The 27,337-nt window shown below is 43.5% G+C and overlaps 1 protein-coding gene across 3 annotated transcripts in view; it reads right to left on the bottom strand.

The window, feature by feature from the left end:
• The window catches only part of LOC144888253 (beta-1,4 N-acetylgalactosaminyltransferase 1-like), a 219,810-nt gene that overhangs the window by 16,145 nt on the left and 176,328 nt on the right, over positions 1 to 27,337 (bottom strand). For all 3 annotated transcript variants that reach the window (XM_078780456.1, XM_078780457.1, XM_078780458.1), the window contains one exon: positions 13,661 to 13,801. In XM_078780456.1, the coding sequence (XP_078636582.1) occupies positions 13,661 to 13,801 (141 nt within the window). The remainder of the gene's footprint in view (positions 1 to 13,660; positions 13,802 to 27,337) is intronic.

Here is a 27,337-nt window from a genome sequence, read left to right as displayed (position 1 = left end):
CCAACTGGCACGGTCTTCAAGCAGCCATCAATCATCTGGACTGGTCTCCCATCTCTACCACCTCTGACGTCAACTCATCCTGGGAATTCTTCCAAAGTAAATTGCTCTCTCTCATGCACAGATTTATCCCATCTCATCTTCAGCTGTCATACCCTTCCTCCCGTCCATGGTACACGGATTCTTGTGGTGAGGCTGTTGCCAAGAACAACTTGCCTTCGTCTCCTAGAAAGCAAATCCAACGGAAGGAAATCTCATTTCCTTTCACAAAGCCCGAAACAAGTGTGTGTCCACCCTCAGGAGAGCCAGGAAACAATATCTCTCCGTTCTCAGGACCGAACTCTCTTATCTGTCTCCCTCTTCCAAATCCTGGTGGCGTCTGGTCAATTCTGTTTCTGGTGTTTGTTCCCCCTCCATCCCCTCCCTTACCTCAAACGGCTACACAGCTGACTCAGCACGTGAAAAAGCTGAATGCCTCAACTCTGTGTTTGCCTCTAAATCTTGTGTCCCAAACGCATCCCTCTCTGTATCCACCATACCCAGTCGTACCCAGCTGCTCATGGACTCCGTGTCCTTTCCTCCTGACAAGGTGGAAAAGTTTCTGTCAACCCTCGACTTTGATTCTGCAACTGGACCTGACGGCATCAGCCCATGGGTCCTAAAATCCTGTTCTTCCGCTCTTTCACTCCCTCTCTCTGTTCTCTTCACCCTCTCTTTTGCTCAAGGTCAACTGCCATCTGCTTGGAAATCAGCCAACATCACCGATTTGCACAAAAAAGGTGCAAAAGCAGATCCTAGCAACTACAGACCAATCAGCCTTCTCCCAATTATCAGCAAAGTCATGGATTCCATCATTGCTTCGGATATGAAATCTTTCCTCTTCTCCAATGGCTTGATCTCTGATCATCAATTTGGTTTCAGACCAGGTCACTCTACTCTGGACATGCTGCTTCTGCTGTCTCAACAATGGATGGAGGTCCTCAATGCCAAACAGGAAATTAGAGCTGTCTCCCTCGACATATCACGTGCCTTCGATACGGTCTGGCACCCCGCTCTGCTCACCAAACTCTCCTCCTTTGGTATCCATGGAAATCTCCACGCATGGCTGGCGGACTTCCTCTCTAGTCGTCGTCAACGTGTGGCCCTGAATGGGTTTCTCTCATCTCTTCCTGTTCAGGCTGGAGTTCCCCCAAGGCAGTGTTCTGGGCCCTGTGCTTTTTCTGGTCTTCATCAATGATCTCTCTGACTCTCTTGAAAATCCTCTCTATCTCTTTGCTGATGACTCCACTCTCTGCCGCTCCATTCCTCATCCCTCAGATCGGCAGTCTGCAGCCTCCTCACTCTCTGCAGACCTGGACAAAATCACAGACTGGGCAAACAAGTGGAACATGTCTTTCAATCCTGACAAATCTCACTCTTACGATGTCTCTCCGAAAAGATCGACTGGACAACCCTCCCATCTACTTTCTGAATAATCCTCTCCAAGAAGTTCTGTCACTCATGCTTTTGGGTCTCACTATCTGCCATGATCTTTCCTGGGAAAACCACATTTCCAAGCTGGCCTCCAAAGCCAGTCGCCGACTGGGCATCCTCCGTCGTGCGAAGTCCTTCCTTGGCACACCTGAGCTCCTCACCACATACAAGGCTTTCATCCGCAGCTCAATGGAGTACTGCTCTCCCCTCTGGGCTGGTGCTCCTGCCTCACACCTAGCTCGTCTTCACGCTGTTGAAACCAAAGCGTTCAGAATCATTGGAATCTCCCGCGATGACGCTATCTCCGAGGGCCTTTCACTTAATCACCGCAGGCAGGTTGGTGGTCTTTCCGTCTTCTACTGACTCCTCTCCGGCCTTGCTCCCCCAGCTCTCTCTGGGCTCTGTCCCCCAAATATTCCTGCAGGTCGCACAAGATCTGCCTGCAACCCTCTTATGGTTAAATTGCCAAAATCAAGTCTCTCTGCTCACCTTCACTCCTTCATTCCTCTTTTCTCCCACCTCTGGAACAAACTCCCTCACTCTCTTCAATCCCACTCCTCCCTCCAGGTCTTTAAAACGGCTGTTCACCACCATCTCTTATCTTCCCCAATCCAAAACCTTGATCTTTTCTACCCCCGCTAATTTCACCCCAAATCCACTTTTTTGAGGTGACCTTTGACCTCTTTCCTGGAAGTCCTTGGTGTCCTTGCGTTTTCTACGAATCCTGCCTCCCCCCAGGCCCTCTCCCTCCAAAAACATCTCCCGATGTCCCTGCTCTCAAATGTTGTGTTTGTGTGCTTCCTCCCCTTCTCTCCCCATCTTGTCGACCGCTCCCCTTTTTATATACTTTGTTTGCTTGTTTGTTTGATTTGTTTGTTTGATAAATGTTAGCTCTTTCACGAGCCTCGACTCTGTATACAAAAAAAAAAAAAAAAAAAAATGGACATTGTTAACACATCACATACTTCCATCAATAATTCCCATATTAACCATAATAGAGGTCTTCTAAAAATGTATTCTTCAAATGAAATGTGGAAATATCAAAAAGTCTGCACAATCATTCCCCAGGGAATGAAAAATGATGGCAAAATTACAATATTATATTACTAGCAAAGGTAACCATCAATGACGTTGGTTCGTAGGTGTCTGACCTGAAAGGAGCAATTTCTTTTGGAGTGTGTATTGATAGAAATGGGAATTCAGTGTAAATATTCAGTGAGCATATATCACAATGGGTGTAGCTGGTAATCTCGACAACCTCATTCCATTATATTAGCGAAGATTTCCAATCCATGCTTGTGTACATCTGAAGTACTGCTCGTGAGTGAAGGTGATATTATGAAAGCTCAGCTGGGAAACAGGTTTAGGCATGTTTTGGGCCTTCAACCTGATGGAAGATCACCAAAGTTTTTTCCATACCAACCGACCACCTCCAGGCACCGATCCCTCTCCAAATTGTTTATTCACCTCCTGACCCTCCCTCTCTCTCTATACTCCCCATGGCTTTGCTTTCCGCAATTTCCCACCGCATTTAATTTTGGTTTCCCACTTAATGATCGATAGCTCAGTAGTTTCAGTTTCACTTTTCAACATCAGTTTCGCTTTTCAACATCAGTTGCATTTAGATTTGTCAATGTAACTTGTGATGCATCGCGAATAGTTCACAGAAAAGATCATCAAAATCGATTTTGAGAAGAGTTTTTTTCGAATTTTCTAAGAGGTATAAAGTGTTTTTAAGGTCATAAAGGGGACTAAAGTGTTTAAATAATCAAGGCTCTTAAAAGCGCCAAGTGGGGTCTAAAGGTGTAAAGGGTATAAAAGGGGTCGAATGGCTTTAAAGGGTTTAAAGGGGTCCAAGGGGTGTAAAGGATCAAAAGAGGTATAAAGGTGTTCGAAGGGGTGTAAATGGTCTGAGGGGTCTTAATGGGTTTAGGGGGTGTAAAGGTTTAAAGGTGTATAAAGGGTATAAAGGGCCAAAGGGGTCTAAGGGTGTAAAAGGTCTAAAGAGGTTGAAGGGTGTACAGGATTGATCACCTCCGAAGGGAATATATATATATATATATACAGACTTGGCATTTAATATGGAATATTTTTTTTGTGGGGGTGAACTTACTTTTCAAGATGACTTAGAACCAAAAGTTCATTGGAATTATGTTGAAATTATTCTAGATTTTGTTAATGTGACCTTTAAATATAACAAAAACCACATTTGACATTTCAAAGCAAATAATTTGATCCTTGAAAGTGATGTAAACTGATATTGAACTCAATTCACGGACAGTACTGTGTTAAACTTCTGTACGTTTTCCAGAAATATCTCTATTTTGCACATTAGCCAAAAAAATTTTAAACAAAAACAAAAGCTAAATTACGACTGGGATTACGGACAGTAAAATTACAGTTCAGTACTTCGTGTAACCCCCACGAGCATTCAGGAGAGCACGTACATGTCGAGGCATGCTTTTCACGAGATTTGCCAAGGTTTGGACAGGAATCGCTTGCCATGCAGTGACAATAGCCTGCTGCAATTCACGCACAGAGGTCGGCTGCTGGTCCAAGTTGTCGATTTGATGCGTTAATTCTGCCCACAAGTTCTCTATCGGATTCATATCCGGGGACATGGCAGGCCACTCCATATGCTCTACACCACAGTCAGCAAGAAAGTGTTGGATCATGCGAGCACGATGAGGCCGTGCATTGTCATCTTGGAAGACAAAGTTTCCTCGAAAGGCTGCACGAGCAAATGGAAGCAATGTTTCTTCCAGAATGACCCTGTACCTGAGCTGGTTCAGGTTTCCATTCAGAACAACCACGTCAGTTTTGCCCCGTGCATGAAAAGCAGCCGAAACGGTCACCCCACCACCTCCAGCTTTGGACTCTAGGCACTATACAATCTTCGTTGTGGGCTTCATGCACTTGTCTGCGCACTCGGTTGCGGCCATCTTGACGATAGACCAGAAATCTAGACTCGTCACTGAAGGTCACGTGATTCCAGTGTCCTGGCTGCCATTGACGGTGCTCTCTGGCCCACTGCAATCGGCGCTGGCTGTGTTGTCTGGTCAGGCGTGGCTTTCTCAGGGGACGCCTGGCACGATAGCCTGCTTGAACCAGTCGTTGGTTGACTAGCCTTCTGGATACAGGCACATTTGTCAGTTGCTGCCACTCAGCCCTAAGCCGATTAGCTGACTTGGTACGGCCATTGCAGACTAACCGGTGCAGCTGGCGATCATCTCTCCTTGTGGTTCTGCGTGGACGTCCTGGCCTCAGTATTGGAGTAGGGACACCCCTCTGAGCATTTCGTTTCAGGATCTTTGACACCTGACCTTGAGTGATGCTATACTGCCGAGCAATAGCACGCTGTTTCATGCCAGAATTTCGTAAAGCCACCACTCCATGACAAACAGCATTGTCAAGTTGACGGGCCATCTCCAGAGGAAGCCGCAATAACTTTTGTAGACGTGCAGCAGTTGTTTTCCACTAATACAGAACGCAACAACCCTTATATACCCGATTGTGAAGCCAATCGTCAAATGTACCTGTCCTTACATTTTGTCACGCTACCTGTGATATAATCCTGTTATTGACTTCTTGCTGCGAAAGACAATCAGTGACATGGTTCTTTCAACAAAGACATCACCGAAGTGTAAAATAAACTCACCAGATTGATATACTGAGTTCAGAAAGTAAACCCAAGTCAAGAAAAAAAAAATATTCCATATCAAATGCCAAGTCTGTACATATATATTCTTCCACGCCTGACCAGACAACACCGCCAGCGCCGATTGCAGTGGGCCAGAGAGCAGTCAATGGCAGCCAGGACACTGGAATCACGTGATCTTCAGTGACGAGTCTAGATTTCTGGTCTATCATCAAGCTGGCCACGTCCGAGTGCACAGACAAGTGCATGAAGCCTACAACAAGGATTGTTTCGTGCCAAGAGTCCAAGCTGGAGGTGGTGGGGTGACCGTTTGGGCTGCTTTTCATGCAGGGGGCAAAACTGACCTGGTTGTTCTGAATGGAAACCTGAACCAGTTCAAGCACAGGGCCATTCTGGAAGAAACATTGCTTCCATTTGCTTGTGCAGCCTTTCGAGGAAACTTTGTCTTCCAAGATGACAATGCATGGCCTCATCGTGCTCGCATGATCCAACACTTTCTTGCTGACCGTGGTGTAGAGCATATGGAGTGGCCTGCCATGTCCCCGGATATGAATCCGATAGAGAACTTGTGGGCAGAATTAACGCTTCAGATCGACCACTTGGTCCAGCAGCCGACCTCTGTGCGTGAATTGCAGCAGGCTGTTGTCACTGCATGGCTAGCGATTCCTGTCCAAACCTTGGCAAATCTCGTGAACAGCATGCCTCAACGTGTACGTGCTCTCCTGAATGCTCATGGGGGTTACACGAAGTACTGAACTGTAATTTTACTGTCCGTAATCCCAGTCGTAATTTTACTTTTGTTTTTGTTAAAAAAAAATTGGGCTAATGTGCAAAATAAAGAGATACTTCTGGAAAACGTACAGAAGTTTAACACAGTACTGTCCATGAATTGAGTTCGATATCAGTTTACATCACGTTCAAGGATCAATTTATTTGTTTCAAAATGTCAAATGTGGTTTTTCTTTCTTTTAAAGGTCACATTAACAAAATCTAGAATAATTTCAACATAATTCCAATGAACTTTTGGTTCTAAGACATCTTGAAAAGTAAGTTCACCCCCACAAAAAAAATATTCCATATTAAATGCCATGTCTGTATATATATATATATATACATGCATATATATATATATATATATATATATATATATATATATATATATATATATATATATATATATATATATATATATATGTATATACAGTCACATATATACAGTCACGTGAAAAAGTAAGTACACCCCATGTAAAGTTTTGACTTTTTCAACATATTTCAACATACAGCTATTTGATCTTCATTTCAACAATATTGAAAGATAAATGTGATATAATATAACAAATATCATGAAACATTTACAATTTGTAGTCCATTGTATAATTTAAACAAACATAAATGCAAATCTCGCATGTGGAAAAAGTAAGTACACCCCTGGCTCTAATAGGTGGTATTGCCCCCTTTGGCAGAAACAACCTCAAGTAGGCGTTTCTTATAACTGTCTACCAGTCTCTGACATCGACTGGGAGAAATTTTTGCCCACTCCCCCATGCAGAATTCTTTCAGCTGTGCGATGTTTGATGGGTTTATTGCATGCACAGCTCGTATCAAATCCCCCCACAACATCTCGATGGGATTTAGATCCGGGCTTTGACTTGGCCATTCCAGAACCCTCCATTTCTTTCTTTTCAGCCATTCCTTGTAGTCAGGGCCCTTAGGCATATTTTGGTTCAAATTCTTCCAAAAGCATCAAATTTGGCGCAGATGTTGCCCATGCCATACTCTTTCGATTTTTGACGGGCGCCAAGGGCGGTATGATCCGGGGACCATACCGGTCCATCCCGCCATGTCACCTGACCTATGACATCATAATTAGGATATGCATCCAATCACATGGCATACTATAAGTGGTCAAAGATCAAAATGAATCGATCGAAAAATGAAGGCAGGGATCCATTTTTAAGGTTTTCATAAAATCCAATATGGCCGCCAGGTCACATGACCAATGACGTCATATTTATGACATGTATACAATCATGTATACATGAACCCGGATCATGATCGCACAAAAATTAAACACAAGGATATGGCATACAGTTCATAAAACATCAAAATTCCATACCTTTGTAATTAGACTGATGAACTGCATATGCCTGAAAATGAGGAAATAGACATGTAAATATTTCCTCTAATTGTCAAAAATAAGGTCAGAGTTCGATTACCCAACCCAGAAACATAAAATGGTGAACCTCGTGTAATTCTTGACAAAAAACTCAAAAACCGACATGTTTGACTCAAAAATGACCTTTAAGATGACCTTGAGGGTTGACCTTGACCTCAAATCATCAAAATAACATCATAATTGGATTCCTCGACCTGGAAAACCCCTGAAAAGTGGCATCATACATGATTCCAACCCTTTTGGTTATTTAACTGATTTTCCTCTAATCCGGGTGGCAGCCATTTACTATTTCGCCAATATGGGGCCCCCGTGGGGGGGGGGGGGTGCCCGTCTTGGCGCCCGTCAAAAATCGAAAGAGTATGGCATGGGCAACACCTGGGCCAAATTTGGTGCTTTTGGAAGAATTTGAACCAAACGGCCCCAAAATATCCCAAAGGGCCCTGACTATTGGTGGATTTACTGGTATGTTTCGGGTCATTGTCATGTTGCAAGGTCCACCTTCGGTTGAGCTTCAACTTTCCAACAGATGGCCTCACATTATTCTCAAGCACCTATTAGGGTTCTCAAGCATTATCTATATAATAATAGCATAAGGACTCGACTTTGTTATCCCTTTTACGCCGCACCCAGTGACCCGATGCCCACGGCACTAATGGATTTACGATCTACGAACCGTGCTCTTTGTTTATCACGTACAGCCATACTCGAAAAAAATCTGAATTAGCTGACGTTGGGGCCCAAAAGCATCCGATTAACTGCCGATATGACGCCATCTTACGACGCCATCGTACAGGCGTCTGCTGGGCGAAGGCGAAGCAAGCCATCCTGCTGATTGGACAGGCGAAGGCGACAGCAAGCCGTCCACTGAGTGGACAATCCCAGAGTGGTGCTATGCCGATTCCTATTATGAATCCATTCATTTTTCAAAAGTATATCGTAGTGTTGTCATTTAAGTAGATTGCAATAAATACGTTGTTCATATATGCACTCTTCATTCTCATCTTTCTTCCTCACTCTTACTCGGACAAGCAAATCCCCTATGCCATCCATAATGGTACACTCTATCCATACACCACATCCTCCCTTCCGTGGATGTTCCACGGGTTTCGGCTAGTTCTCATTATTCTTAGAGACTTCTTTCATCATCTTGCGGTCTGCTCTCAGGCTGAACTTGCTGGGGCGGCCTGGCCTGAACAAGTTGGCAGTTGTTTGGAATCTTCTCCACTTGTCGATGATCTTCCGGACAGTCGAATGATTGATTTCAAATTGTTGGAGATCTTTTTAAATCCCTTCCCAGACTCATAGGCATCTACAACCTTCTTTCTGAAGGCCTCAGAGAGCTCTTTTGATCTAGGCATAGTGATGCCGCACACTTCAACAACAAAGAGCAAACCAAACTAAATGTCTGAGGTTTAAATAAGACAGGTTCCTCCAAGATCCTCTCGAACGATGTTCTCATCTTTTGCACCTGAGCTGGTGCACCTGATTCTAATTTTAGGTATTTGAGTTGGTGATAAATGTAGGGGTGTACTTACTTTTTCCACATGCGAAATTTGCATTTATGTTTGTTTAAATTATACAATGGACTACAAAATGTAAATGTTTCATGATACTTGTTATATTATATCACATTTATCTATCAATATTAATATATTCTTGATATATTATATTAATATATATTAATATATATTATATTAATATATTAATATTATATATTGTTAGGGTTTTGAGAACCCTGCACTTGTAAATAGTTGTAAATATACCCTTTGTAAATAATTATTTTTGTAAATACCTCCATTTCTTGTAAAGGTCAAAGGTCGTCCCCTAGTTAGTCCACATTGCAACACGTAGCGAATCATCGGCCCTCTTCGTAGTTATTTCATTATTGTGTGTTCCAGGTAAGGCTGTGTTTCCAATAGTTGACTCTACGTTGCATCAATCAAATAAGATAGGCCCCCTTCGACTTCCCCAATCATCTCTTTAAAGTGCAAGTTAGGCGGCGTTCGCTGCCGTTGCATTGGGCTGTTTTGTTGGCATCACACCACCAAAACTCCATTACGCATGAGGCCAAGAACGGAGAAGAAGGGGGGAGGAGCCGCCGGATCACGGGCGTGGCACCAACTCATCATCAAAGGTGGAGTCAGAGAGCCCTTACCAACCAACCAGCGCCGAGGTGAGCCAACCAGTAGGCGTGCCCTCGTAGCCCGTGGTTTGATTTCCGGGAGGGCAATAAAAGAAGGAGTGAGGGACTGCTTACGCAAATGAGTGAGGGAGCACGAAATGAGAAGTTGAGTTGGAGTAAGAGAGTGGAGGGAGAGAGGAGTGAACATCGAACATTCATTCTTGGCGCGAACATCCTGCGGCGTGTGAGAGTCGGCACGCTCGTGGGCGATACCAACCGCGCTGCCTGCCCTGTTTTTTCGCCACTGAACCGGAGCGTGGACGTTCAAGCGGGACCTTGACGTCGTGCCGCGATCCCCGGACCTCCCTGCCCGCCCGCTCTATGGACCGTCTGCCCCTCTCATCCCTCCAGCCATTCCTGCCTGCAATCCCCATTCGTGTACGTGTGTTTGTGCTGTCTGTATTGTCCTGGGTATAAGTAAGACTGTTTAAGGATTTGCGCTGTGTCTTCTTCTTCTTCATATTACTTTCGTTCCTGCTCTTCCTTTGGTTTGTGGTAAATAATTAATAAACCCCTGTTCCTCCTTATTGCTTTGGTTTCATTCTCGTCCGATCATCTTTGTCTTTTCCCAATTGAGTACCTGTGGCGCGATTTTGGCCGGACCGCTTTTAACCGCGTTTAGTCTTTGGTTAACGGCCGCGTCGCAGCTCGCTTCGCTCGGCGCAATCCATCCATTACGCTGCTGCCCGGGCGGGAGTATTTCCTCGCTTACCGGAAGGCGCTGGTACTTAGGTCATAGGAAGAATTGGCCTACTACCCTATTCAGCGCTGACCGGGAGTGGCGAGATACCCCCAGGACCGGTCGGACGGCCAGCTTAACAGGACAAGGGAATTAACCCCCCCTTGCTAACGGGAGTGCCGTCCCCCGGATCCGTAACAATATATTATATTATTTAATATATATATATTAGGGTCATATTAATATATATTAATATATTCAATATTAATATATTCAATATCAATATATTCTCTTTTTTTGGGGCAATGTTTTTTTTTTCCCTTTTTTTTAATTGTTTTTTTTTTAAACATTGCCTCAAAAAGAGAACCATGACAATTACAACTACATATGGGCAGGGTACAGCCCGAAGTGGAGATCGGTTTCTGAGGTTTGGGACGTGGAATTTAGGGACAATGACAGGGAGATCAGGAGAAGTGGTGGAAGTATTGGTCAGAAGAAGAGTGGACATATGTTGTGTGCAAGAGACGAGATGGAAGGGAAGTGGTGTGAGAATGGTGAAGGGTAGGCAGGGACAGAAATACAAGTTTGTGTGGCAAGGGTGCCTGGAGGGCGTGAATGGTGTTGGTGTCCTGTTTTCTGAGGAGTTTGTAGACAGTGTGGTGAGTGTGACTAGAGTGAGTGATAGGTTGATGATGGTGAAAATGATGATTGGAAAGCTCTTGGTGAACGTCATCTCGGAATATGCTCCGCAAGTTGGTCAGAGCGATGAAGAGCAGGACAAGTTCTGGTGTGCGATAGAGAAGCTGATGGAAAACGTGAAAGATGAGGAAGTTGTTGTGGTAGGGGGAGACCTAAATGGACTTGGACATGTGGGAAGGAGTATGGGTGGTTTTGAGGGAGTTCATGGGGTTTACGGATATGGTGTTAGAAATGGAGAAGGTGAAAGGATTTTGGAGTTTGCTGATGGAGCTGATTTGTTGATTTGTAATACTCAGTTCCAGAAAGAGGATAATAAGCTTGTTACATACACGTCAGGTGGGTCAACGACAACCGTTGACTACCTGATGGTGCGTAGGTGAGATAGGGGGCACCTCCAGGACACAAAGGTGATCCCGGGGGAGGAGGCTGTTTCACAGCACCACTTGGTTGTCTGCAACATAAGGGTGAAAGGTGCGAGGAGAGCTCGGCGGGTGAAGTACCAACCGAGAATGAAGGTGTGGAGGTTGAAAGAGGTGACAGTAAGGGAGGCATTAAAAGAGAAGCTGAGTAGGGTAGAAGATGATGTGGTTGAGCTTGAAAGTGGTTGGATGTCAATGAAAGCTAGTCTGTTGGGAGCCGTTGGTGAGGTATGTGGATGGATAAAAGGACCACCGAGGTACTCGGAAACATGGTGGTGGGATGATGAAGTTGGAAAGAGGATTGACGAGAAGAGGAAGAAGTTCAAGGAGTGGCAGAGGGCGAAGGGTACGGGAGCAGAAACAGCAGAGCATGAAAGTTACATGGCAGCCAAGAAGGCTGCAAAGAAAGAGGTAGCAAAGGCGCAGGAGGCATTCAGGAAAATGTTCGGAGAACGCTTGGATTCGGAAGAGGGTCAGAGAGCAGTATTCAGGATTGCAAAGCAGATAGCGAAAGAGAGGTGTGATGTGATGTGGGTGAGTTGCTTGAAGGATGAAGTGGGACAAATCGTTGTCGACCCAGATGGAATTAAAGGAAGATGGAAAAGATATATGGAAATGCTGTTGAATACAGAGAATGAATGGGATGGCAACATAGAGAGTAACCCAGTTTTAGGACCGGCAGAGAAGATAACTGAGAAGGAAGTTGAGGAAGCGATAAAAGCAATGAAGAGTAGAAAAGCGGGAGGGCTGACGGGAGTTGTGGGAGATATGTTGAAGGCAGCAGGAAGTTGGGGTGTGAAGAGAATGACAGAGATCTGTAATGTGGTGGTGAAGGAAGGCCGCATTCCAGTGGATTGGGAACTGAGTATCCTCGTCCCTCTATACAAGGGGAAAGGTGACCCTCTGGAGTGTGGCTAGTACCGAGCGATAAAGTTATTGGAGCATGGAATGAAGGTATTGGAAAGGGTGTTGGAGTGGAGGATAAGTAAGAAAGTGAAGATTGACGAAATGCAGTTTGGATTTATGCCAGGAAGAGGAACGACAGACGCACTTTTTATTGTAAGGCAGTTGCAGGAGAAGTAGATGGAGAAGAGGAAGAAGTTGTTTCTTGGGTTTGTTGATCTGGAGAAAGCATTCGATAGGGTTACACGCGAAGTAGTGACATGGCCATTGAGGAAGTTAGGAGTGGAGGAATGGTTGATCAGAGTGGTAATGCCAACGTACGAAAGAGCGTGCACAGCTGTTCCCTGGACGAAGGACGGGAACAGTGGTGAGTTTGAGGTAAAGATGGGAGTGCATCAGGGGTCGGTACTAAGTCCACTACTATTTGTAGCTGTGATGGAGGTGCTGGCTCGGAACGTAAAGGAGGGTTTGCCGTGGGAGTTGTTGTATGCAGATGATCTGGTGTTGATTGCGGAAAGTATGGATGGACTGAAGGAGAAGATGAACAAGTAGAAGGAATGTATGGAGACAAAAGGTCTGAAGATGAATATCGGAAAGACGAAGGTGATGGCAAGTGGTAAAGCATGTGGTGAGGTGGAAAGAACTGGGAAGTGGCCATGTGCTGTGTGCAGGAAGGGTGTCGGAGTGAACTCCATTCAATGTACAATGTGCGCTGAGTGGGTTCATCAAAAATGTAGTGGTCTGAGAGGGTCATTAACCAGTGTGGCAGCTACATTCAAGTGTAAGGTGTGCACAGAGGGAGCTGCAGATGGAGGAGATGTTGAGTTGGATCTATATATTTATTTATTTATTTATGAGTAGCGCCCGTTCAAATTCTCATGTACCTTATTTGGTATTTGACGGGATTATTAATCCCTTTAAATGAGATCAGAAAATTTGAGTCATACATCAGCCTCACTTGAAACTGGGACATGAAAACCAACTACTCAGCACTCTACCAACTGAGAACTGAGCTATCTCGCCCAATAGTGATGTCCTCCCAAATAGGAATAGATATCTGTTTCATGAAAGGTAAATGTTCAACGTTTTTTGAAATATCACGTACACAAAAGTACATATATGGATGATCGGTCAGTCGGATGGAGTTCATTTTCATGTCGCCCGTCTCCGACCTTGTCAGAGGGGCAGGGGACAAAAAGGACTCACTGATAGGTGGCCTGCTGGATTGTTGTTGAATGCTTTCCTTGATTGTGTTAATATTGTGTTGGTGTGCTTTATTAGGCATCATCCGTCTTTCCATTTAGATCCCTTGTAAATACGGAATTGGGCATATTTGAACATACAAGTCAAGGAGCTTTTCTCTGCTTAATCATTCTTGTGGTTTTAAGGGGTAACCCTATCAAAGCCTGTAAACACAACGATAAATGTCACACTTGGGTAAACAAAACAAAGATGAACGAGACTGTGTCCTCACCAAGTCCATTGTAGTCTCTTCCAATACGGTGATGAACTTTTCCAATTTGGTGTCCTTTGTGAATATAAAGTCATCATCCACCCACAAGAGGTACTTGGTGGTTACTTGTGAAACAGCCAGGTTCCTCCCAGCAAACCAACCCTGTATGGTAGATTTTATAATTATTATTATGAATTATTATTGTTATTATTATTCTTATTAACAGTGCAGCATAAACACCAACACAGCACATACACCATTTGATAAGACCCTCTCATAGACTTCAATCACCACATGTTTACAATCACCCATCCTTACCCCAGCTATACTGCTATGTCCTCCCAATATCCCTGTACTACTCTATTCCAAATGCTTCACAGGTACCTATCTAATTGAACCTTTGATCTATCTACCGTTTCTGCTGCTGCTACCATCCCAGAGAGACGATTCCATGTATTAGCTCCTCTCCAAGTGAAAGACCCCAGCCGGACTAAAATATATTAATTATTCGACTGTGGCTCTGTATCTGGTCACTCTTCACTCTGCTGAAAAACGTTTCCCCTCATTTTGTCGATACCCTTCATTGTCTTAAACATCTCCATCAGATCTCTTCGTAAACACCTCCTTTCCAATATATAAAGGCAGGTCTCCTTCAGCTGTTTCTCACAGTTTATCTAGCTCGGCCCAGAATAAATCTCGTCGCTGAACCCTCTCTATCGGGGCTATGTCCTTCCTTTGATGGGGTGACCAAAACTGTCGTTAATATTCCAGATTAAGTATCACTACATTCCTGTACACTATGACCATGACCTCTTTGGATTTATAATTTACGAGCAAGTGGCCTATGCCCGCACGGGATTATAAACGGGGTCGCGATGAAGCCGGAAAAATGCAAATGGCGTCTTCTGTCATCGAGCCTAGGCTCAAGGAAGAGCTAGTACACTGAACAGATCAGGACGAAACATACAAAAACATCCGTACATGGAGAGGGAAATTCCCAAGAAGGAAAAACTGGAAAATTAGGAGGCATTTGGGTGGGATTAACGAGGGTAGAAAAGATCATGGTTTTGGATTGGCGACGATCTTAGATGGGGGTGAACAGCTGGCTTGAAGACCTGGAGGGAAAAATAAGATTGAAGAGGATGTGGAAGTTCATTCCACAGGCAGGAAAAAGAGGAACAAAGGAGGCACAAATTCAAAACTTTTTTTTTTTCAATATATGTAGCTTTTAGAATCCTTGGGTCTGTAATAAAAATTTGCTTTGGTGTCAAAGCCAGAGACTAATTTCAAATTAATAGTATAAATATCTCAGACAACCTAAACCCGATTAGCTTTACCTATAGCTACCTGCCCCTGTGCTGTAAATGCTTACCCCATGTATATATTACTACACTTACATCCTTCTTCTGTGTCATGCACGCAAAAACTGCCCCTTGCATCATGTTGTCCCGATTTTTACTTGCCGGAAAAGATTCCGGCAAGTATGTTGATCGGTTGGTTTGTCTGTTTGTCTGTTTCTCTGTTTGTTATGTGCCGGAAAAGATTCCGGCAAGTATGTTGATCGGTTGGTTTGTCTGTTTGTCTGTCTGTCTGTCTGTCTGTTTGTTTGTCTGTTCGCAGTACTACGTCTACACCGTTGCACGTATAATCGCCAAACTTTACACACATATTGTCTTGCCCTGAAATAGACTGTGCCCAATTGATGACGTCATTGGTCACGTGGTTCGGCCGCCAATTTGGAAAAACCAAAAAACTTTGCACCTCTATATCTCCGAAAGTGCTGAAGAGAAAAAATTGAGACATGGCTCATTGTAAAGAACTCTCATTCTCATTGTAAAGAAGAAAATATGTTAATGATGATGTCATAGGTGCCTCCATTATGACGTCATAATTCGCCAAGTACAAAACTTCATCCGATCAAGATGAAATTTCTTGAGCATCATCAAGGAATAAATTAGTTTATAAAACAAATAATGATGACGTCATCGGTCACGTGGTTCGACCACCATATTTGTCCAAAATGGCCGATAAAAAGTACATTCCGGCAAGTCCTCGGTCTCTGATTTTTAGAGACTGATTTTTCTGTTTGTCTGATTGTCTGTTTGATACGTGCCGGAAAGATTCCGGCAAATATGTTGTTCAGTTGGTTTGTCTGTTGGTCTGTCTGTCTGTCTGTCTGTCTGTCTGTTTGTTCGCAGTACTACGTCTACACCGTTGCACGTAGAATCGCCAAACTTTACACACATATTGTCTTGCCCTGGAATAGACTGTGCCCAATTGATGACGTCAATGGTCACGTGGTTCGGCCGCCATCTTGGAAAAACAGAAAAACTCTTTGCACCTCAATATCTCTGAAAGTGCTGCATAGAAAAAATTGAGACATGGCTCATTGTAAAGAACTCTACATGGGGAATAAAATATGTTAATGATGATGTCATAGGTGCCTCCATTATGACGTCATAATTCGACAAGTACAAAACTTCATCCGATCAAGATGAAATTTCTTGAGCATAATCTGGGAATAAATTAGTTTCGAAAACAAATAATAATGATGTCATCAGACACGTGGTCTGGCCGCCATATTTGTCCAACATGGCCGATAAAAAAGTACATTCCAGCAAGTCCTCGGTCTCTGACCGATTTTTCATCTGTCTGTCCTTCCGTCTGTTTGTGCGCAGCACTACATCTACATCGTTGCACCGAGAATCGCCAAACTTTACACACATATTTGTCTTGCCCGGGAATAGACTGTGGCAAATTTTTAACTCTCTGGGCCCAAGGCCTACATTATGACGTCATAATTTGATGAGTCAACAAGTACAAAACTTCATCCAATCAAGATGCAATTTCTTGAGCGACATGACGACCTAAACTGGTGGAGAAAAAAATAATGATAACGTCATCGGTCACGTGGTTCGGGCGCCATCTTGGAAAAAGCAAAAAACTTTGCACCTCTATATCTCCGAAAGTGCTGAATAGAAAAAATTGAGACATGGCTCATTGTAAAGAACTCTCCATGGGGAATATAATGTTAATGATGTAATTGGTGCCTCCATTATGATGTCATAATTTGACAAGTACAAAACTTCATCCGATCAAGATGCAATTTATTGAGTGCCATGTCGGCATAAACTGGTGGAGAAAAAAAAAAAATGATGACATCATCGGTCACGTGGTTCGTCCGCCATCTTGGAAAAACGGAAAAAATTGCACCTCTGTATCTCCAAAACTGCTGAATATAAAAAATTGAGACATGGCTCATTGCAAAGAACTCTACAAGGGGAATAAAATATGTTAATGATGATGTCATAAGTGCCTCCATTATGATGTCATAATTCGACAAGTACAAAACTTCAACCGATCAAGATGAAATTTCTTGAGCATCATCACGGAATAAATTAGTTTAGAAAACAAATAATGACGTTATCGGTCATGTGGCTCAGACACCATATTTGTCCAAAATGGCCGATAAAAAAGTGCATTCTGGCAAGTCCTCGGTCTCTGACCGATTTTTCATCTGTCTGTCTGTTTGTTCGGAGTACTACGTCTACACCATTGCACATAGAATCGCCAAACTTTACACACATATTTGTCTTGACCTGGAATAGACTCTGCCCAATTTTTAACTCTCTCGGCCCAAGGCCTCCATTATGATATCATAATTTGATAATTCGACAAAAACAAAATTTCACCCAATCAAGATGCAATTTCTTAAGCGACATGACGGCATAAACTGGTGGAGAAAAAAAATAAATGATGACGTCATCGGTCACGTGGTTCGGCCGCCATCTTGGAAAAACCAAAAAACTTTGCACCTCTATATCTCCGAAAGTGCTGAATAGAAAAAATTGAGACATGGCTCATTGTAAAGAACTCTCCATGGGGAATAAAATATGTTAATGATGATGTTGTTGGTGCCTCCATTGTGACGTCATAATTCGACAAGGACAAAATTTCATCTGATCAAGATTCGATTTCTTGAGCATCGTCAAGGAATAAATTAGTTTAGAAAACAAATAATGACGTCATTGGTCTCATGGTTCGGCCGCCATCTTGGATAAACGGAAAAACTTTGCACCTCTATATCTCTGAAAGTGCTGTATAGCAAAAATTGAAACATGGCTCATTCTAAAGAACTCTCCATGTGGAATAAAATATGTTAATGATGATGGTATAGGCGACTCCATTATGACATCACAATTCGACAAATACAAAACTTCATCCGATCAAGATGAAATTTCTTGAGCATAATCTGGGAATAAATTAGTTTCAAAAACAAATAATAATGATGTCATCAGACACGTGGTCTGGCCGCCATATTTGTCCAACATGGCCAATAAAAATGTACATTCCAGCAAGTCCTCGGTCTGACTGATTTTTCATCTGTCTGTCTTTCCGTCTGTTTGTGCGCAGCACTACATCTACATCGTTGCACTGAGAATCGCCAAACTTTACACACATATTTGTCTTGCCCTGGAATAGACTGTGGCAAATTTTTAACTCTCTGGGCCCAAGGCCTACATTATGACGTCATAATTTGATGATTCAACAAGTACAAAACTTCATCCAATCAAGATGCAATTTCTTGAGCGACATGACGACCTAAACTGGTGGAGAAAAAAATAATGATAACGTCATCGGTCACGTGGTTCGGGCGCCATCTTGGAAAAAGCAAAAAACTTTGCACCTCTATATCTCCGAAAGTGCTGAATAGAAAAAATTGAGACATGGCTCATTGTAAAGAACTCTCCATGGGGAATATAATGTTAATGATGTAATTGGTGCCTCCATTATGATGTCATAATTTGACAAGTACAAAACTTCATCCGATCAAGATGCAATTTATTGAGCGCCATGTCGGCATAAACTGGTGGAGAAAAAAAAAATGATGACATCATCGGTCACGTGGTTCGGCCGCCATCTTGGAAAAACGGAAAAAATTGCACCTCTGTATCTCCAAAACTGCTGAATATAAAAAATTGAGACATGGCTCATTGCAAAGAACTCTCCAAGGGGAATAAAATATGTTAATGATGATGTCATAAGTGCCTCCATTATGATGTCATAATTCGACAAGTACAAAACTTCAACCGATCAAGATGAAATTTCTTGAGCATCACCAAGGAATAAATTAGTTTAGAAAACAAATAATGACGTTATCGGTCACGTGGCTCGGACACCATGTTTGTCCAAAATGGCCGATAAAAAAGTACATTCAGGCAAGTCCTTGGTCTCTGACCGATTTTTCATCTGTTTGTCTGTCTGTCTGTTTGTTCGCAGTACTACGTCTACACCGTTGCACGTAGAATCGCAGAACTTTACACACATATTTGTCTTGCCCTGGAATAGACTGTGCCCAATTTTTAACTCCCTCGGCCCAAGGCCTCCATTATGACGTTATAATTTGATAATTCGACAAGAACAAAACCCCATCCAATCAAGATGAAATTTCTTGAGCGACATCATGGCATAAACTGGTGGAGAAAAAAAAGAAGAATGATGATGTCATCGGTCATGTGGTTCGGCCGCCATTTTGGAAAAACCGAAAAACTTTGCACCTCTATATCTCCGAATGTGCTGAATAGACAAAATTGAGACATGGCTCATTGTAAAGAACTCTCCATGGGGAACAAAATATGTTAATGATGACGTCATTGGTGCCTCCATTATGATGTCATAATTCGACAAGTACAAGACTTCATCCGATCAAGATGCAATTTATTGAGCACCATGTCGGCATAAACTGGTGGAGAAAAAAAATAATGATGACGTCATCGGTCACGTGGTTCGGCCGCCATCTTGGGAAAACAGAAAAACTCTTTGCACCTCAATATCTCTGAAAGTGCTGCATAGAAAAAATTGAGACATGGCTCATTGTAAAGAACTCTACATGGGGAATAAAATATGTTAATGATGATGTCATAGGTGCCTCCATTATGACGTCATAATTCGACAAGTACAAAACTTCATCCGATCAAGATGAAATTTCTTGAGCATCATCAAGGAATAAATTAGTTTAGAAAACAAATAATGATGACATCATTGGTCACGTGGTTCATCCGCCATATTTGTCCAAAATGGCCAATAAAAAAGTACATTCCGTCAAGTCCTCGGTCTCTGAACGATTTTTCATCTTATTGTTACCCATCCCAGGCCTGGTTGAATGGCCTTGAGGTAATCACACTCACCTCTCCACTGTTTATCCAAGTTTGAATCTCAATTCAGGTAGAAACTGTCATCCTGGTATTTCCAAGGCAGGGCGAGCTATCCATGTTTGTGCTATCCTCTTGGAAATGCATACCATCTAGTCCTGGAGCTTTATCTTCTTTTATCTTTCCTCGCTGTTTATTCACTTCCTCTACTCCTCCTTGGAGCTCCTCAAACTGCCCTTCCTCACCTCCTATATAGATTTTTCTGGTGATCTGACTGTGTTATTTAAATGTTCATAAGAAAAATAACTCTTCATGATGTAACAAGAAATGGAATGAATGAAGACAAAAACAGACAATAGAGGAGGGAAAGAAAGTTGCATTCAAGTAAGAGGGCTGGTGAGGAAGGGTGAATAGTGGTAGAACAGTCACATTGTACGTCGGGATGGCGGATGGCAGGAGATGGAAATGTACCATGAAATTGAAGCCCTGGAGAGAAAGGGTCAGGTGGCTCCAAAATAGGAGAAAATCACAAAAGAGTGGAGGCGGGCAGTCGGCCTTGATTGTGGGTGTTGTTGTTGTTGTTATTGTTCTTGCCGTTTGCATAGCCACAGACAATTTTCTCGAACAAGCTGGCGGCACGGAGACAGCCGATCGATCACCAAGGAGCGACACAGTCTGGAGACCCATACATCCAGGAAGGTGTATCCCCGCATTCACGAAGTCAGGGCCATGACAGAGATAGAGAGAAGAGACAAGAGGAAAAGGGCCGGTCCATGGGGACTGCTCGGCACTCTGACTACACTGTCGAATCCGGGCAGCAGGGAAGAATGTGGAAGATTTGGCCCCTGACTTGCGTTGGGGGAGAGAGGAGTTGTGGTACAACCACCGTGAAGAGGCATCCTTGATAGTTGCTGATTGTTAGTTTAAGTGGGTTGTAATAACTGGAGGAACAAATGTTTCATGGAAGGAACTGGGGAGGATCAGAGGGCTGCGAGCACAGAGGGTGCAAACCAGAGGAGAGGGATTAAAAATGGCACATGATGGCTGCACAGTCCTATATGAAGACCTACTTGGTGGTCGAAACATTAGACAAGAGCATAAATTGCTTGTTCAGCAATTGTAAGAGGAGGTGGTCCACTCATTTTAAAGTATGGAGTTCTCAACTGCAGCCAGTATTTTGTGAATAATTTTTTTTCCTTCTCAATAATCATTTGTTGCAAAATCGAAGATTCCCAAGTATCTTGCTTGGTCTGGTCTGTTATTCTGACATCTGTTTCGGCTGCTGTTTGGTCTGTTTTTCTGTGAATCGCCGACAGATCACATTTTTACTCTGACCACCACAAAACTTAATCATCTGGATAGAGATAGTGAGAAAGAAGCTGGAAACCTATTTGTTTTGATGTAAATAGATCAAAAGATCAAGGTCACAAATCGTCACTTTTCATTTGATTGACTTGATATCCATATACACTACACAGTGTAATTACCTCCGCCACTTAAGGTAGGCAGAGGTTATGTTTTCACCATTGTCTGTCTGTTTGTAAACAGGGTATCTCAAAAAGTTGTGGATGTATTCAGACACATTTGGTGGAGAGGTTGGCGATGTGACAAGGACGAAATTATTTGATTTTGGTGAAGATTTGATCCGGATCCGGCTACTATAATTTTTAAGTTATTCTTCACCATTGGGAGATGGGGAAAAAACAATATACAGCATAATATTTCAAATAGTTGTGGATGAGTTATGACAAAAACAGCTGGATAAGTTGGTTATGTGCCAAGAACAAGAGCTTCGATGATTTTGGTTCAGGTCAGAATCTGGATCCGACCTGTCAGTTGTATGCAAAACAAACTGAGCCTTGCAGAGGTGTGCGCTCTACTGGGGGCTTTTTTTTTTCTTTTCTTTTTTTGTATACAAGATCGAGGCTCGTGAAAGAGCTGACATTAATCACACAAAAAGACAAATCGACACAAAAACACAAAAAACAAGGGGAGCGGCAGACAAGATGGGGAGAGAGGGGGAAGGACACAAACACAACATTTGAGAGCAGGGACATCGGGAGGACTTGGGGGGAGGTGGGAGAGGAATAAAACATATGAACACTGCAAGGACTCTGGGGTGAATTACCGGGGGTAGAAAAGATCAAGGTTTTCGATGGGGGAAGATAAGAGATGGTGGTGAACAGCTGTTTTAAAGACCTGGAGGGAGGAGTGGGATTGAAGGGAGTGGGGGAGTTTGTTCCAGAGGCGGGAGAAAAGGGGAATGAAAGAGTGAAGGTGAGCAGAGAGCCTAGACTTTGGCAGTTTAACCATAAGAGGGTTGCAGGCAGATCTTGTGCGACCTGAAGGAATATTGGGGGGACATAGCACAGAGAGAGCTGGGGGAGCAAGGCCGGAGAGGAGTCGGTAGAAGACAGAAAGACCACCAACCTGCCTGCGGTGAGTGAGTGAAAGGCCCTCGGAGTTGACTTCATCGCAGGAGATTTTTCTGGTTGTTGGTGTGTGTTTGGCAGGTTCTTCATTGACAAAGGCTGCAGAAATTGCTAACATGTCATGAGGAACTGTCTCGAAGGTGATGTCAGTCAGAAAAAGAAAAAAAACATCATCATCAAATAGCAACAGTGGGCGGAAGTGCATACTTGAGAAGAGTGATGCAAGGGCATTATTCTGGACAGAGGCGAAACAGAAGAGCAATAGCGGATAAACTGTATGCAGAGGTAAACGTGGGTCCTGGGTATCCTGTGTCATCAAAAACGGTCAGAAGTGAACTTCACATGGCAGGATACCATAGCCGTGCTGTTCTGCACAAACCACTTATAACACCTGGCAACGCCCGTTTGTGGGTTCATTAGTGCAAAGAGTATAGGCAATGGACTGCCGAGCAGCAGAGGAATATGATATGACCTGATGAATCATCCTTCACCATGTGCTTGATGAAAGGACTGATGACGACAGCACAGGAAACTCAACGAGTGCCTTGTTCCAACAGTAAAAAGTTCTGGCAGTTCCATAATGATGTGAATCATGTTTTCCTGGCATGGCCTGGGTCCACTCATTCCACTACAAGGCAAGGTTGTTGCAGCGTGCTATTTTACCTTCTTGAGTGGTCATCTGCATCCCACAATGCAGAATTTCTTTCCTGATGGGAGGGGTGTGTTTTAGGACATCAAGGCTCCAGTCCACATGCAACTTGTTGTCACCAGTTGGGTTGAGGAGCACAAGGACTAAGTTACTGATATTCCATGGCCCTCACAATCGCCGAATCACTATCCCATATACCATAGCATTATAGAGCATTTGTGGGACTGTTTGGAGAGGTGCCCAAGACAGCAGTTTCCAACTCTATAAAACCGTGAATTGGTGGCCTTCCTTGTGGAGGAATGGTGCCACATTCCTGTAGAACGGTTCTATTCCAATGTTGTCTCAATATAAAATCGTATTCATGCCGCCCTGGGTGCATGTGGTGGTCCAATATCCAACTAAGTGACATTCTGTTGTTGTTTCCATGTTTTGTCCATTACCTGTATATTCTGGAAATAAAACTGAAAAACATGGGAGGACAGTGAACCTGCATCGAGGTGAAGCCTCGGTCAACCCATGTGAGTATGTCGATTAATTACATACAGTTTGAACATAAGTTGGACCTTGAGTACATATACTACTCAAAAGAAGTTAAGGGTCAAAAATATTTGTGCATATAAATATAAGCTAACGAGCTAAAATGGTGGCGACCATTTGAACTATTAGACCTTTCTATTAGACCTTTCTATATTAGACCCCTTTTGAACTATTAGACCTTTCAAGATATTTAGACCTTTTAAGATCATTTAGATCCCTTATACTCCTGACGACCTTTAGACCACTTGGATCCCTTAACCCTTGGACATTTTAGATCCATTACACTCTCTTTGGATACTTTACACCCCCTTAGACTCCTTAAGCCCTTTACACCTGCAACTACTGTTTGGACCATACCCTTTAGACCCCTTAGAACTTTTGGACCATTTTAGGCCGTTTGGATCTTTTGAGGCCCCTTGAGATCCTCTTAGACACCGCAGACCCTGTAGACACACCTGCACAAACATCTAGAGAGTCCTCTTGCAATATACAGACCATACTTTTTCAGCAAGTAATGAACAACCCCCACCCACCTGGAGGAAGGGTACTCTGCTCGGTTTAACAGAAATTGCATATTGGGTCATTGCATTGGTTTGCCAATAAAAACGTAGAAGCAGATTGTTTTTGAGATCAAAAGTTCAAGATCGCATAAAATCATCAATTTTCATCTGATTGACGAAATAATTGAACAGGGTTTGCATATTGGGTCAATTAAGCTAATTGTTTGAGGTCAAAAGGATCTCAAGATCACATAAAATAATCAAATTTCATCCTATTAACTGAAATTTGAACAGGATTTGCATAATGGGTCACAGACCTGCTTCAACATGTCAACGGTTTCCATGACACCAATTTCACCCCCATTATAATGAAATGGGCATTTTTGAAAATGTATTGTTACCAAACCTCAATAATTATTCAATATATCAAAATGAAACGAACACAGCTTAATTGTACGTACAGTGCATTCAGAAAGTATTCAGACCCCTTCACTTTTTCACATTTTGTTATGCAGCAGCGGATCCAGGGGGTGGGGGGGTGCAGGGGGTGTGCACCCCCCCTTCGATCCAGGAGGAGGGTGCAGGGGGTGCGCACCCCCACCCTCCTCTGCAACGCAACGGCATGGATGTGCTGGAGGCATACTCTATGTTTGACGACAACAAGGACGCGCTCACTCAACTACGGTCAAATGCTGAAACTGAATTCTCTCTGTGGTTCGATCACGCTAAGACCATGATAGAATCTGTAGGAGGTGATGTCACAATGCCGAGAGTTGTACAACGACAAATCCATCGTCCAAACTCTGCGGCCAATACTCCCTTGCTCTTCGGCCTCAGAAACATGTGCAATCCATTTCTCGACCACCTCAGCCAGGAAATGGACACCCGATTCTGTGCTGAAAATCGGGAAGGTAGTGATCTGTTTCTGCTGATGCCATCTGCAATAATCGCCGATACCTGCGACATTCCAGCCCGACATCAGAAGCTGTTGCGTTGGAAAAACGACATGGAACATCCCGCAGGACTGATAAATGAGCCTAGAGACTGGCAGACGTTTTGGAGAAGGAAGCCCAACAACACGCTTCCAAGCACATTCATGGATTGTTTCTGCGCAGTAGATGGAGACGAATTTCCATCCATCAAAGTCCTACTCCATATTGGATGCACCCTCCCTGTCGGCTCCTGTGAGGCCGAACGCTCATTTTGCCTGCGTCGTCTGAAGACCGACCTGAGAAATTGCATGGGAGAAAGTCGGATGGCATCTCTGGCCCTCATGAACATACACCATGACGTCACCATATCCCCACATGATGTATGTGACATTTTCTTTCAGAAACAAAAGCGCCGTCTGTTCCAAAATAGCATAATGTACGATTAATAAAATAATTCACATTCCGCTGTCCTATGTGATCTCTTTTGTGGGGAGAACCCCCTGCCTTGAGCTTCACAACCTCGGCGCATGGAGGTGCCGGGCTTTGCCCAGCACACAGTCTGTCATCGCCATCATTTCACACTATGGGAGTGCTCAGGTCTTTCATAACTACGAGTGAGCCCGTTGGTCCAAATGGACCAAATTTTCATCGGCTTTCATGGCCTTGCAGCACACCTGCCTGTTACACTGCTACAGTGTTTGAGTTGGAATAAGTGCTTTGTAAAATATTATCATTGTTTTTGTTATTTATTTAGTAATGAGAATGGCATGCCATAGAAGTACCTATTAAGCTGCTCTATACACCTTAACATGGCGTGCGTTTAGAAACACGGGAATTCTTCTGGATTATTTGTAGTTAATTAGCCGAATTAACGCAGGAGATCATAACAATCATTTCGCGAGAACTACACAAATCAGAAATTCCATGTCAGAAAGCTTCAGTAGAACTACACAAAAAACATACCGCACGCATGCACACCACAGACACACACACACACACACACACACACACACACACACACACACACACACACACACACACACACACACACACACACACACACACACATACACACACACACACGCACGCACACACACACACACACACACACACACACACGCACGCACACACACACACACACACACACACACCACAGACAGACGAACACACACGCACACACCTAGAAAATTCATCAATTTATAGCAGAAGGAACAGCTGGGCAAGTTGTTTCCCCAGTTCCTCTATCTGACCATTGGTCATCGCGAATCTGTTGAACTGTTGGAGCAGGGAAGAACACAAGGAACTGCAGAAACTTCCAAGAATGCACGAAATGGCGTTTCTGACGATAATTATTTTTTTAATTTCCTGGGGGAGGACCCCCAGAACACCCTTCACCTCCCCCCCAGCCCAATAGTGTCATGCACCCCCCCCCCTCCCCCGTCTTGAAATTCCTGGATCCGCCACTGTTATGTTGCAGCCTTATGCTGAAATCGTTTAAAATCATTTTTTCCCTCATCAATCGACACTCGACAGGATTGTGTCCAGGCACAGATCTGGGGAAGCCTACAAAAAAAATTCTGCTGCATTGAAGGTTCCCAAGAGTGCAGTGGCCTCCATAATTCTTAAATGGAAGAAGTTTGGAACAACCAGGACTCTTCCTGGAGCTGGCCACCCGGCCAAACTGAGCAATCGGGGGCGAAGGGCCTTGGTAAGAGAGGTGACCAAGAACCCGATGGTCACTCTGGCTGAGCTCCAGAGATCCTGTGTGGAGATGGAAGAAACTTCCAGAAGGACAACCATCACTGCAACACTACACCTATCTGGGCTTTATGGCAGAGTGGGCAGACGGAAGCCAAACAGTTCAATCTTGGTTTCATCAGACCACAGAATCTTGTTTCACACAGTCTGAGAGCCCTTTAGGTGCTTTTCTGCAAAGCCAAGCGGCTTTGTAGACTCTACAACTCTGTGCCTCGATACAATCCTGTCTCTGAGCTCTGCAGGCAATTCCATCGACCTCATGGCTTGGTTTTTGCTCTGATATGCATTGTCAGCTGTGAGACCTTATATAGACAGGTGTGTGCCTTTCCAAATCATGTCCAATCAATTGAATTTACCGCTGGTGGACTCCAATCAAGGTGTAGAAACATCTCAAAGATGATCAAGAGAAATGGGAGGCACCTGAGGTAAGTTTGAAGTGTCATAGCAAAGGGTATGAATACTTATGTCAATGTGATATTTCAGTTTTTTCTTTTTAATTAATTTGCAAAACTTTCTAAAATCCTGTTTTCTCTTTGTCATTATGGGGTATTGAGTGGAGATTGATGAGGGAAAAAATGAATTTAAACGATTTCAGCATAAGGCTGCAACATAACAAAATGTGCAAGAAGTGAAGGGGTCTGAATACTTTCTGAATGCACTGTATGTGTCGTATATGTGAGGAAAATTTGGTTAAATTTTGTCAAAGGTCATGGCCAATTGAAACATGTAAAACACCTA

This window comes from Myxine glutinosa, chromosome 6 (assembly GCF_964187855.1).
Source record: "Myxine glutinosa chromosome 6, kmMyxGlut1.1, whole genome shotgun sequence".
NCBI classification, from domain to species: domain Eukaryota; kingdom Metazoa; phylum Chordata; class Myxini; order Myxiniformes; family Myxinidae; genus Myxine; species Myxine glutinosa.
This window is presented reverse-complemented; position numbering and strand designations above follow the sequence as displayed.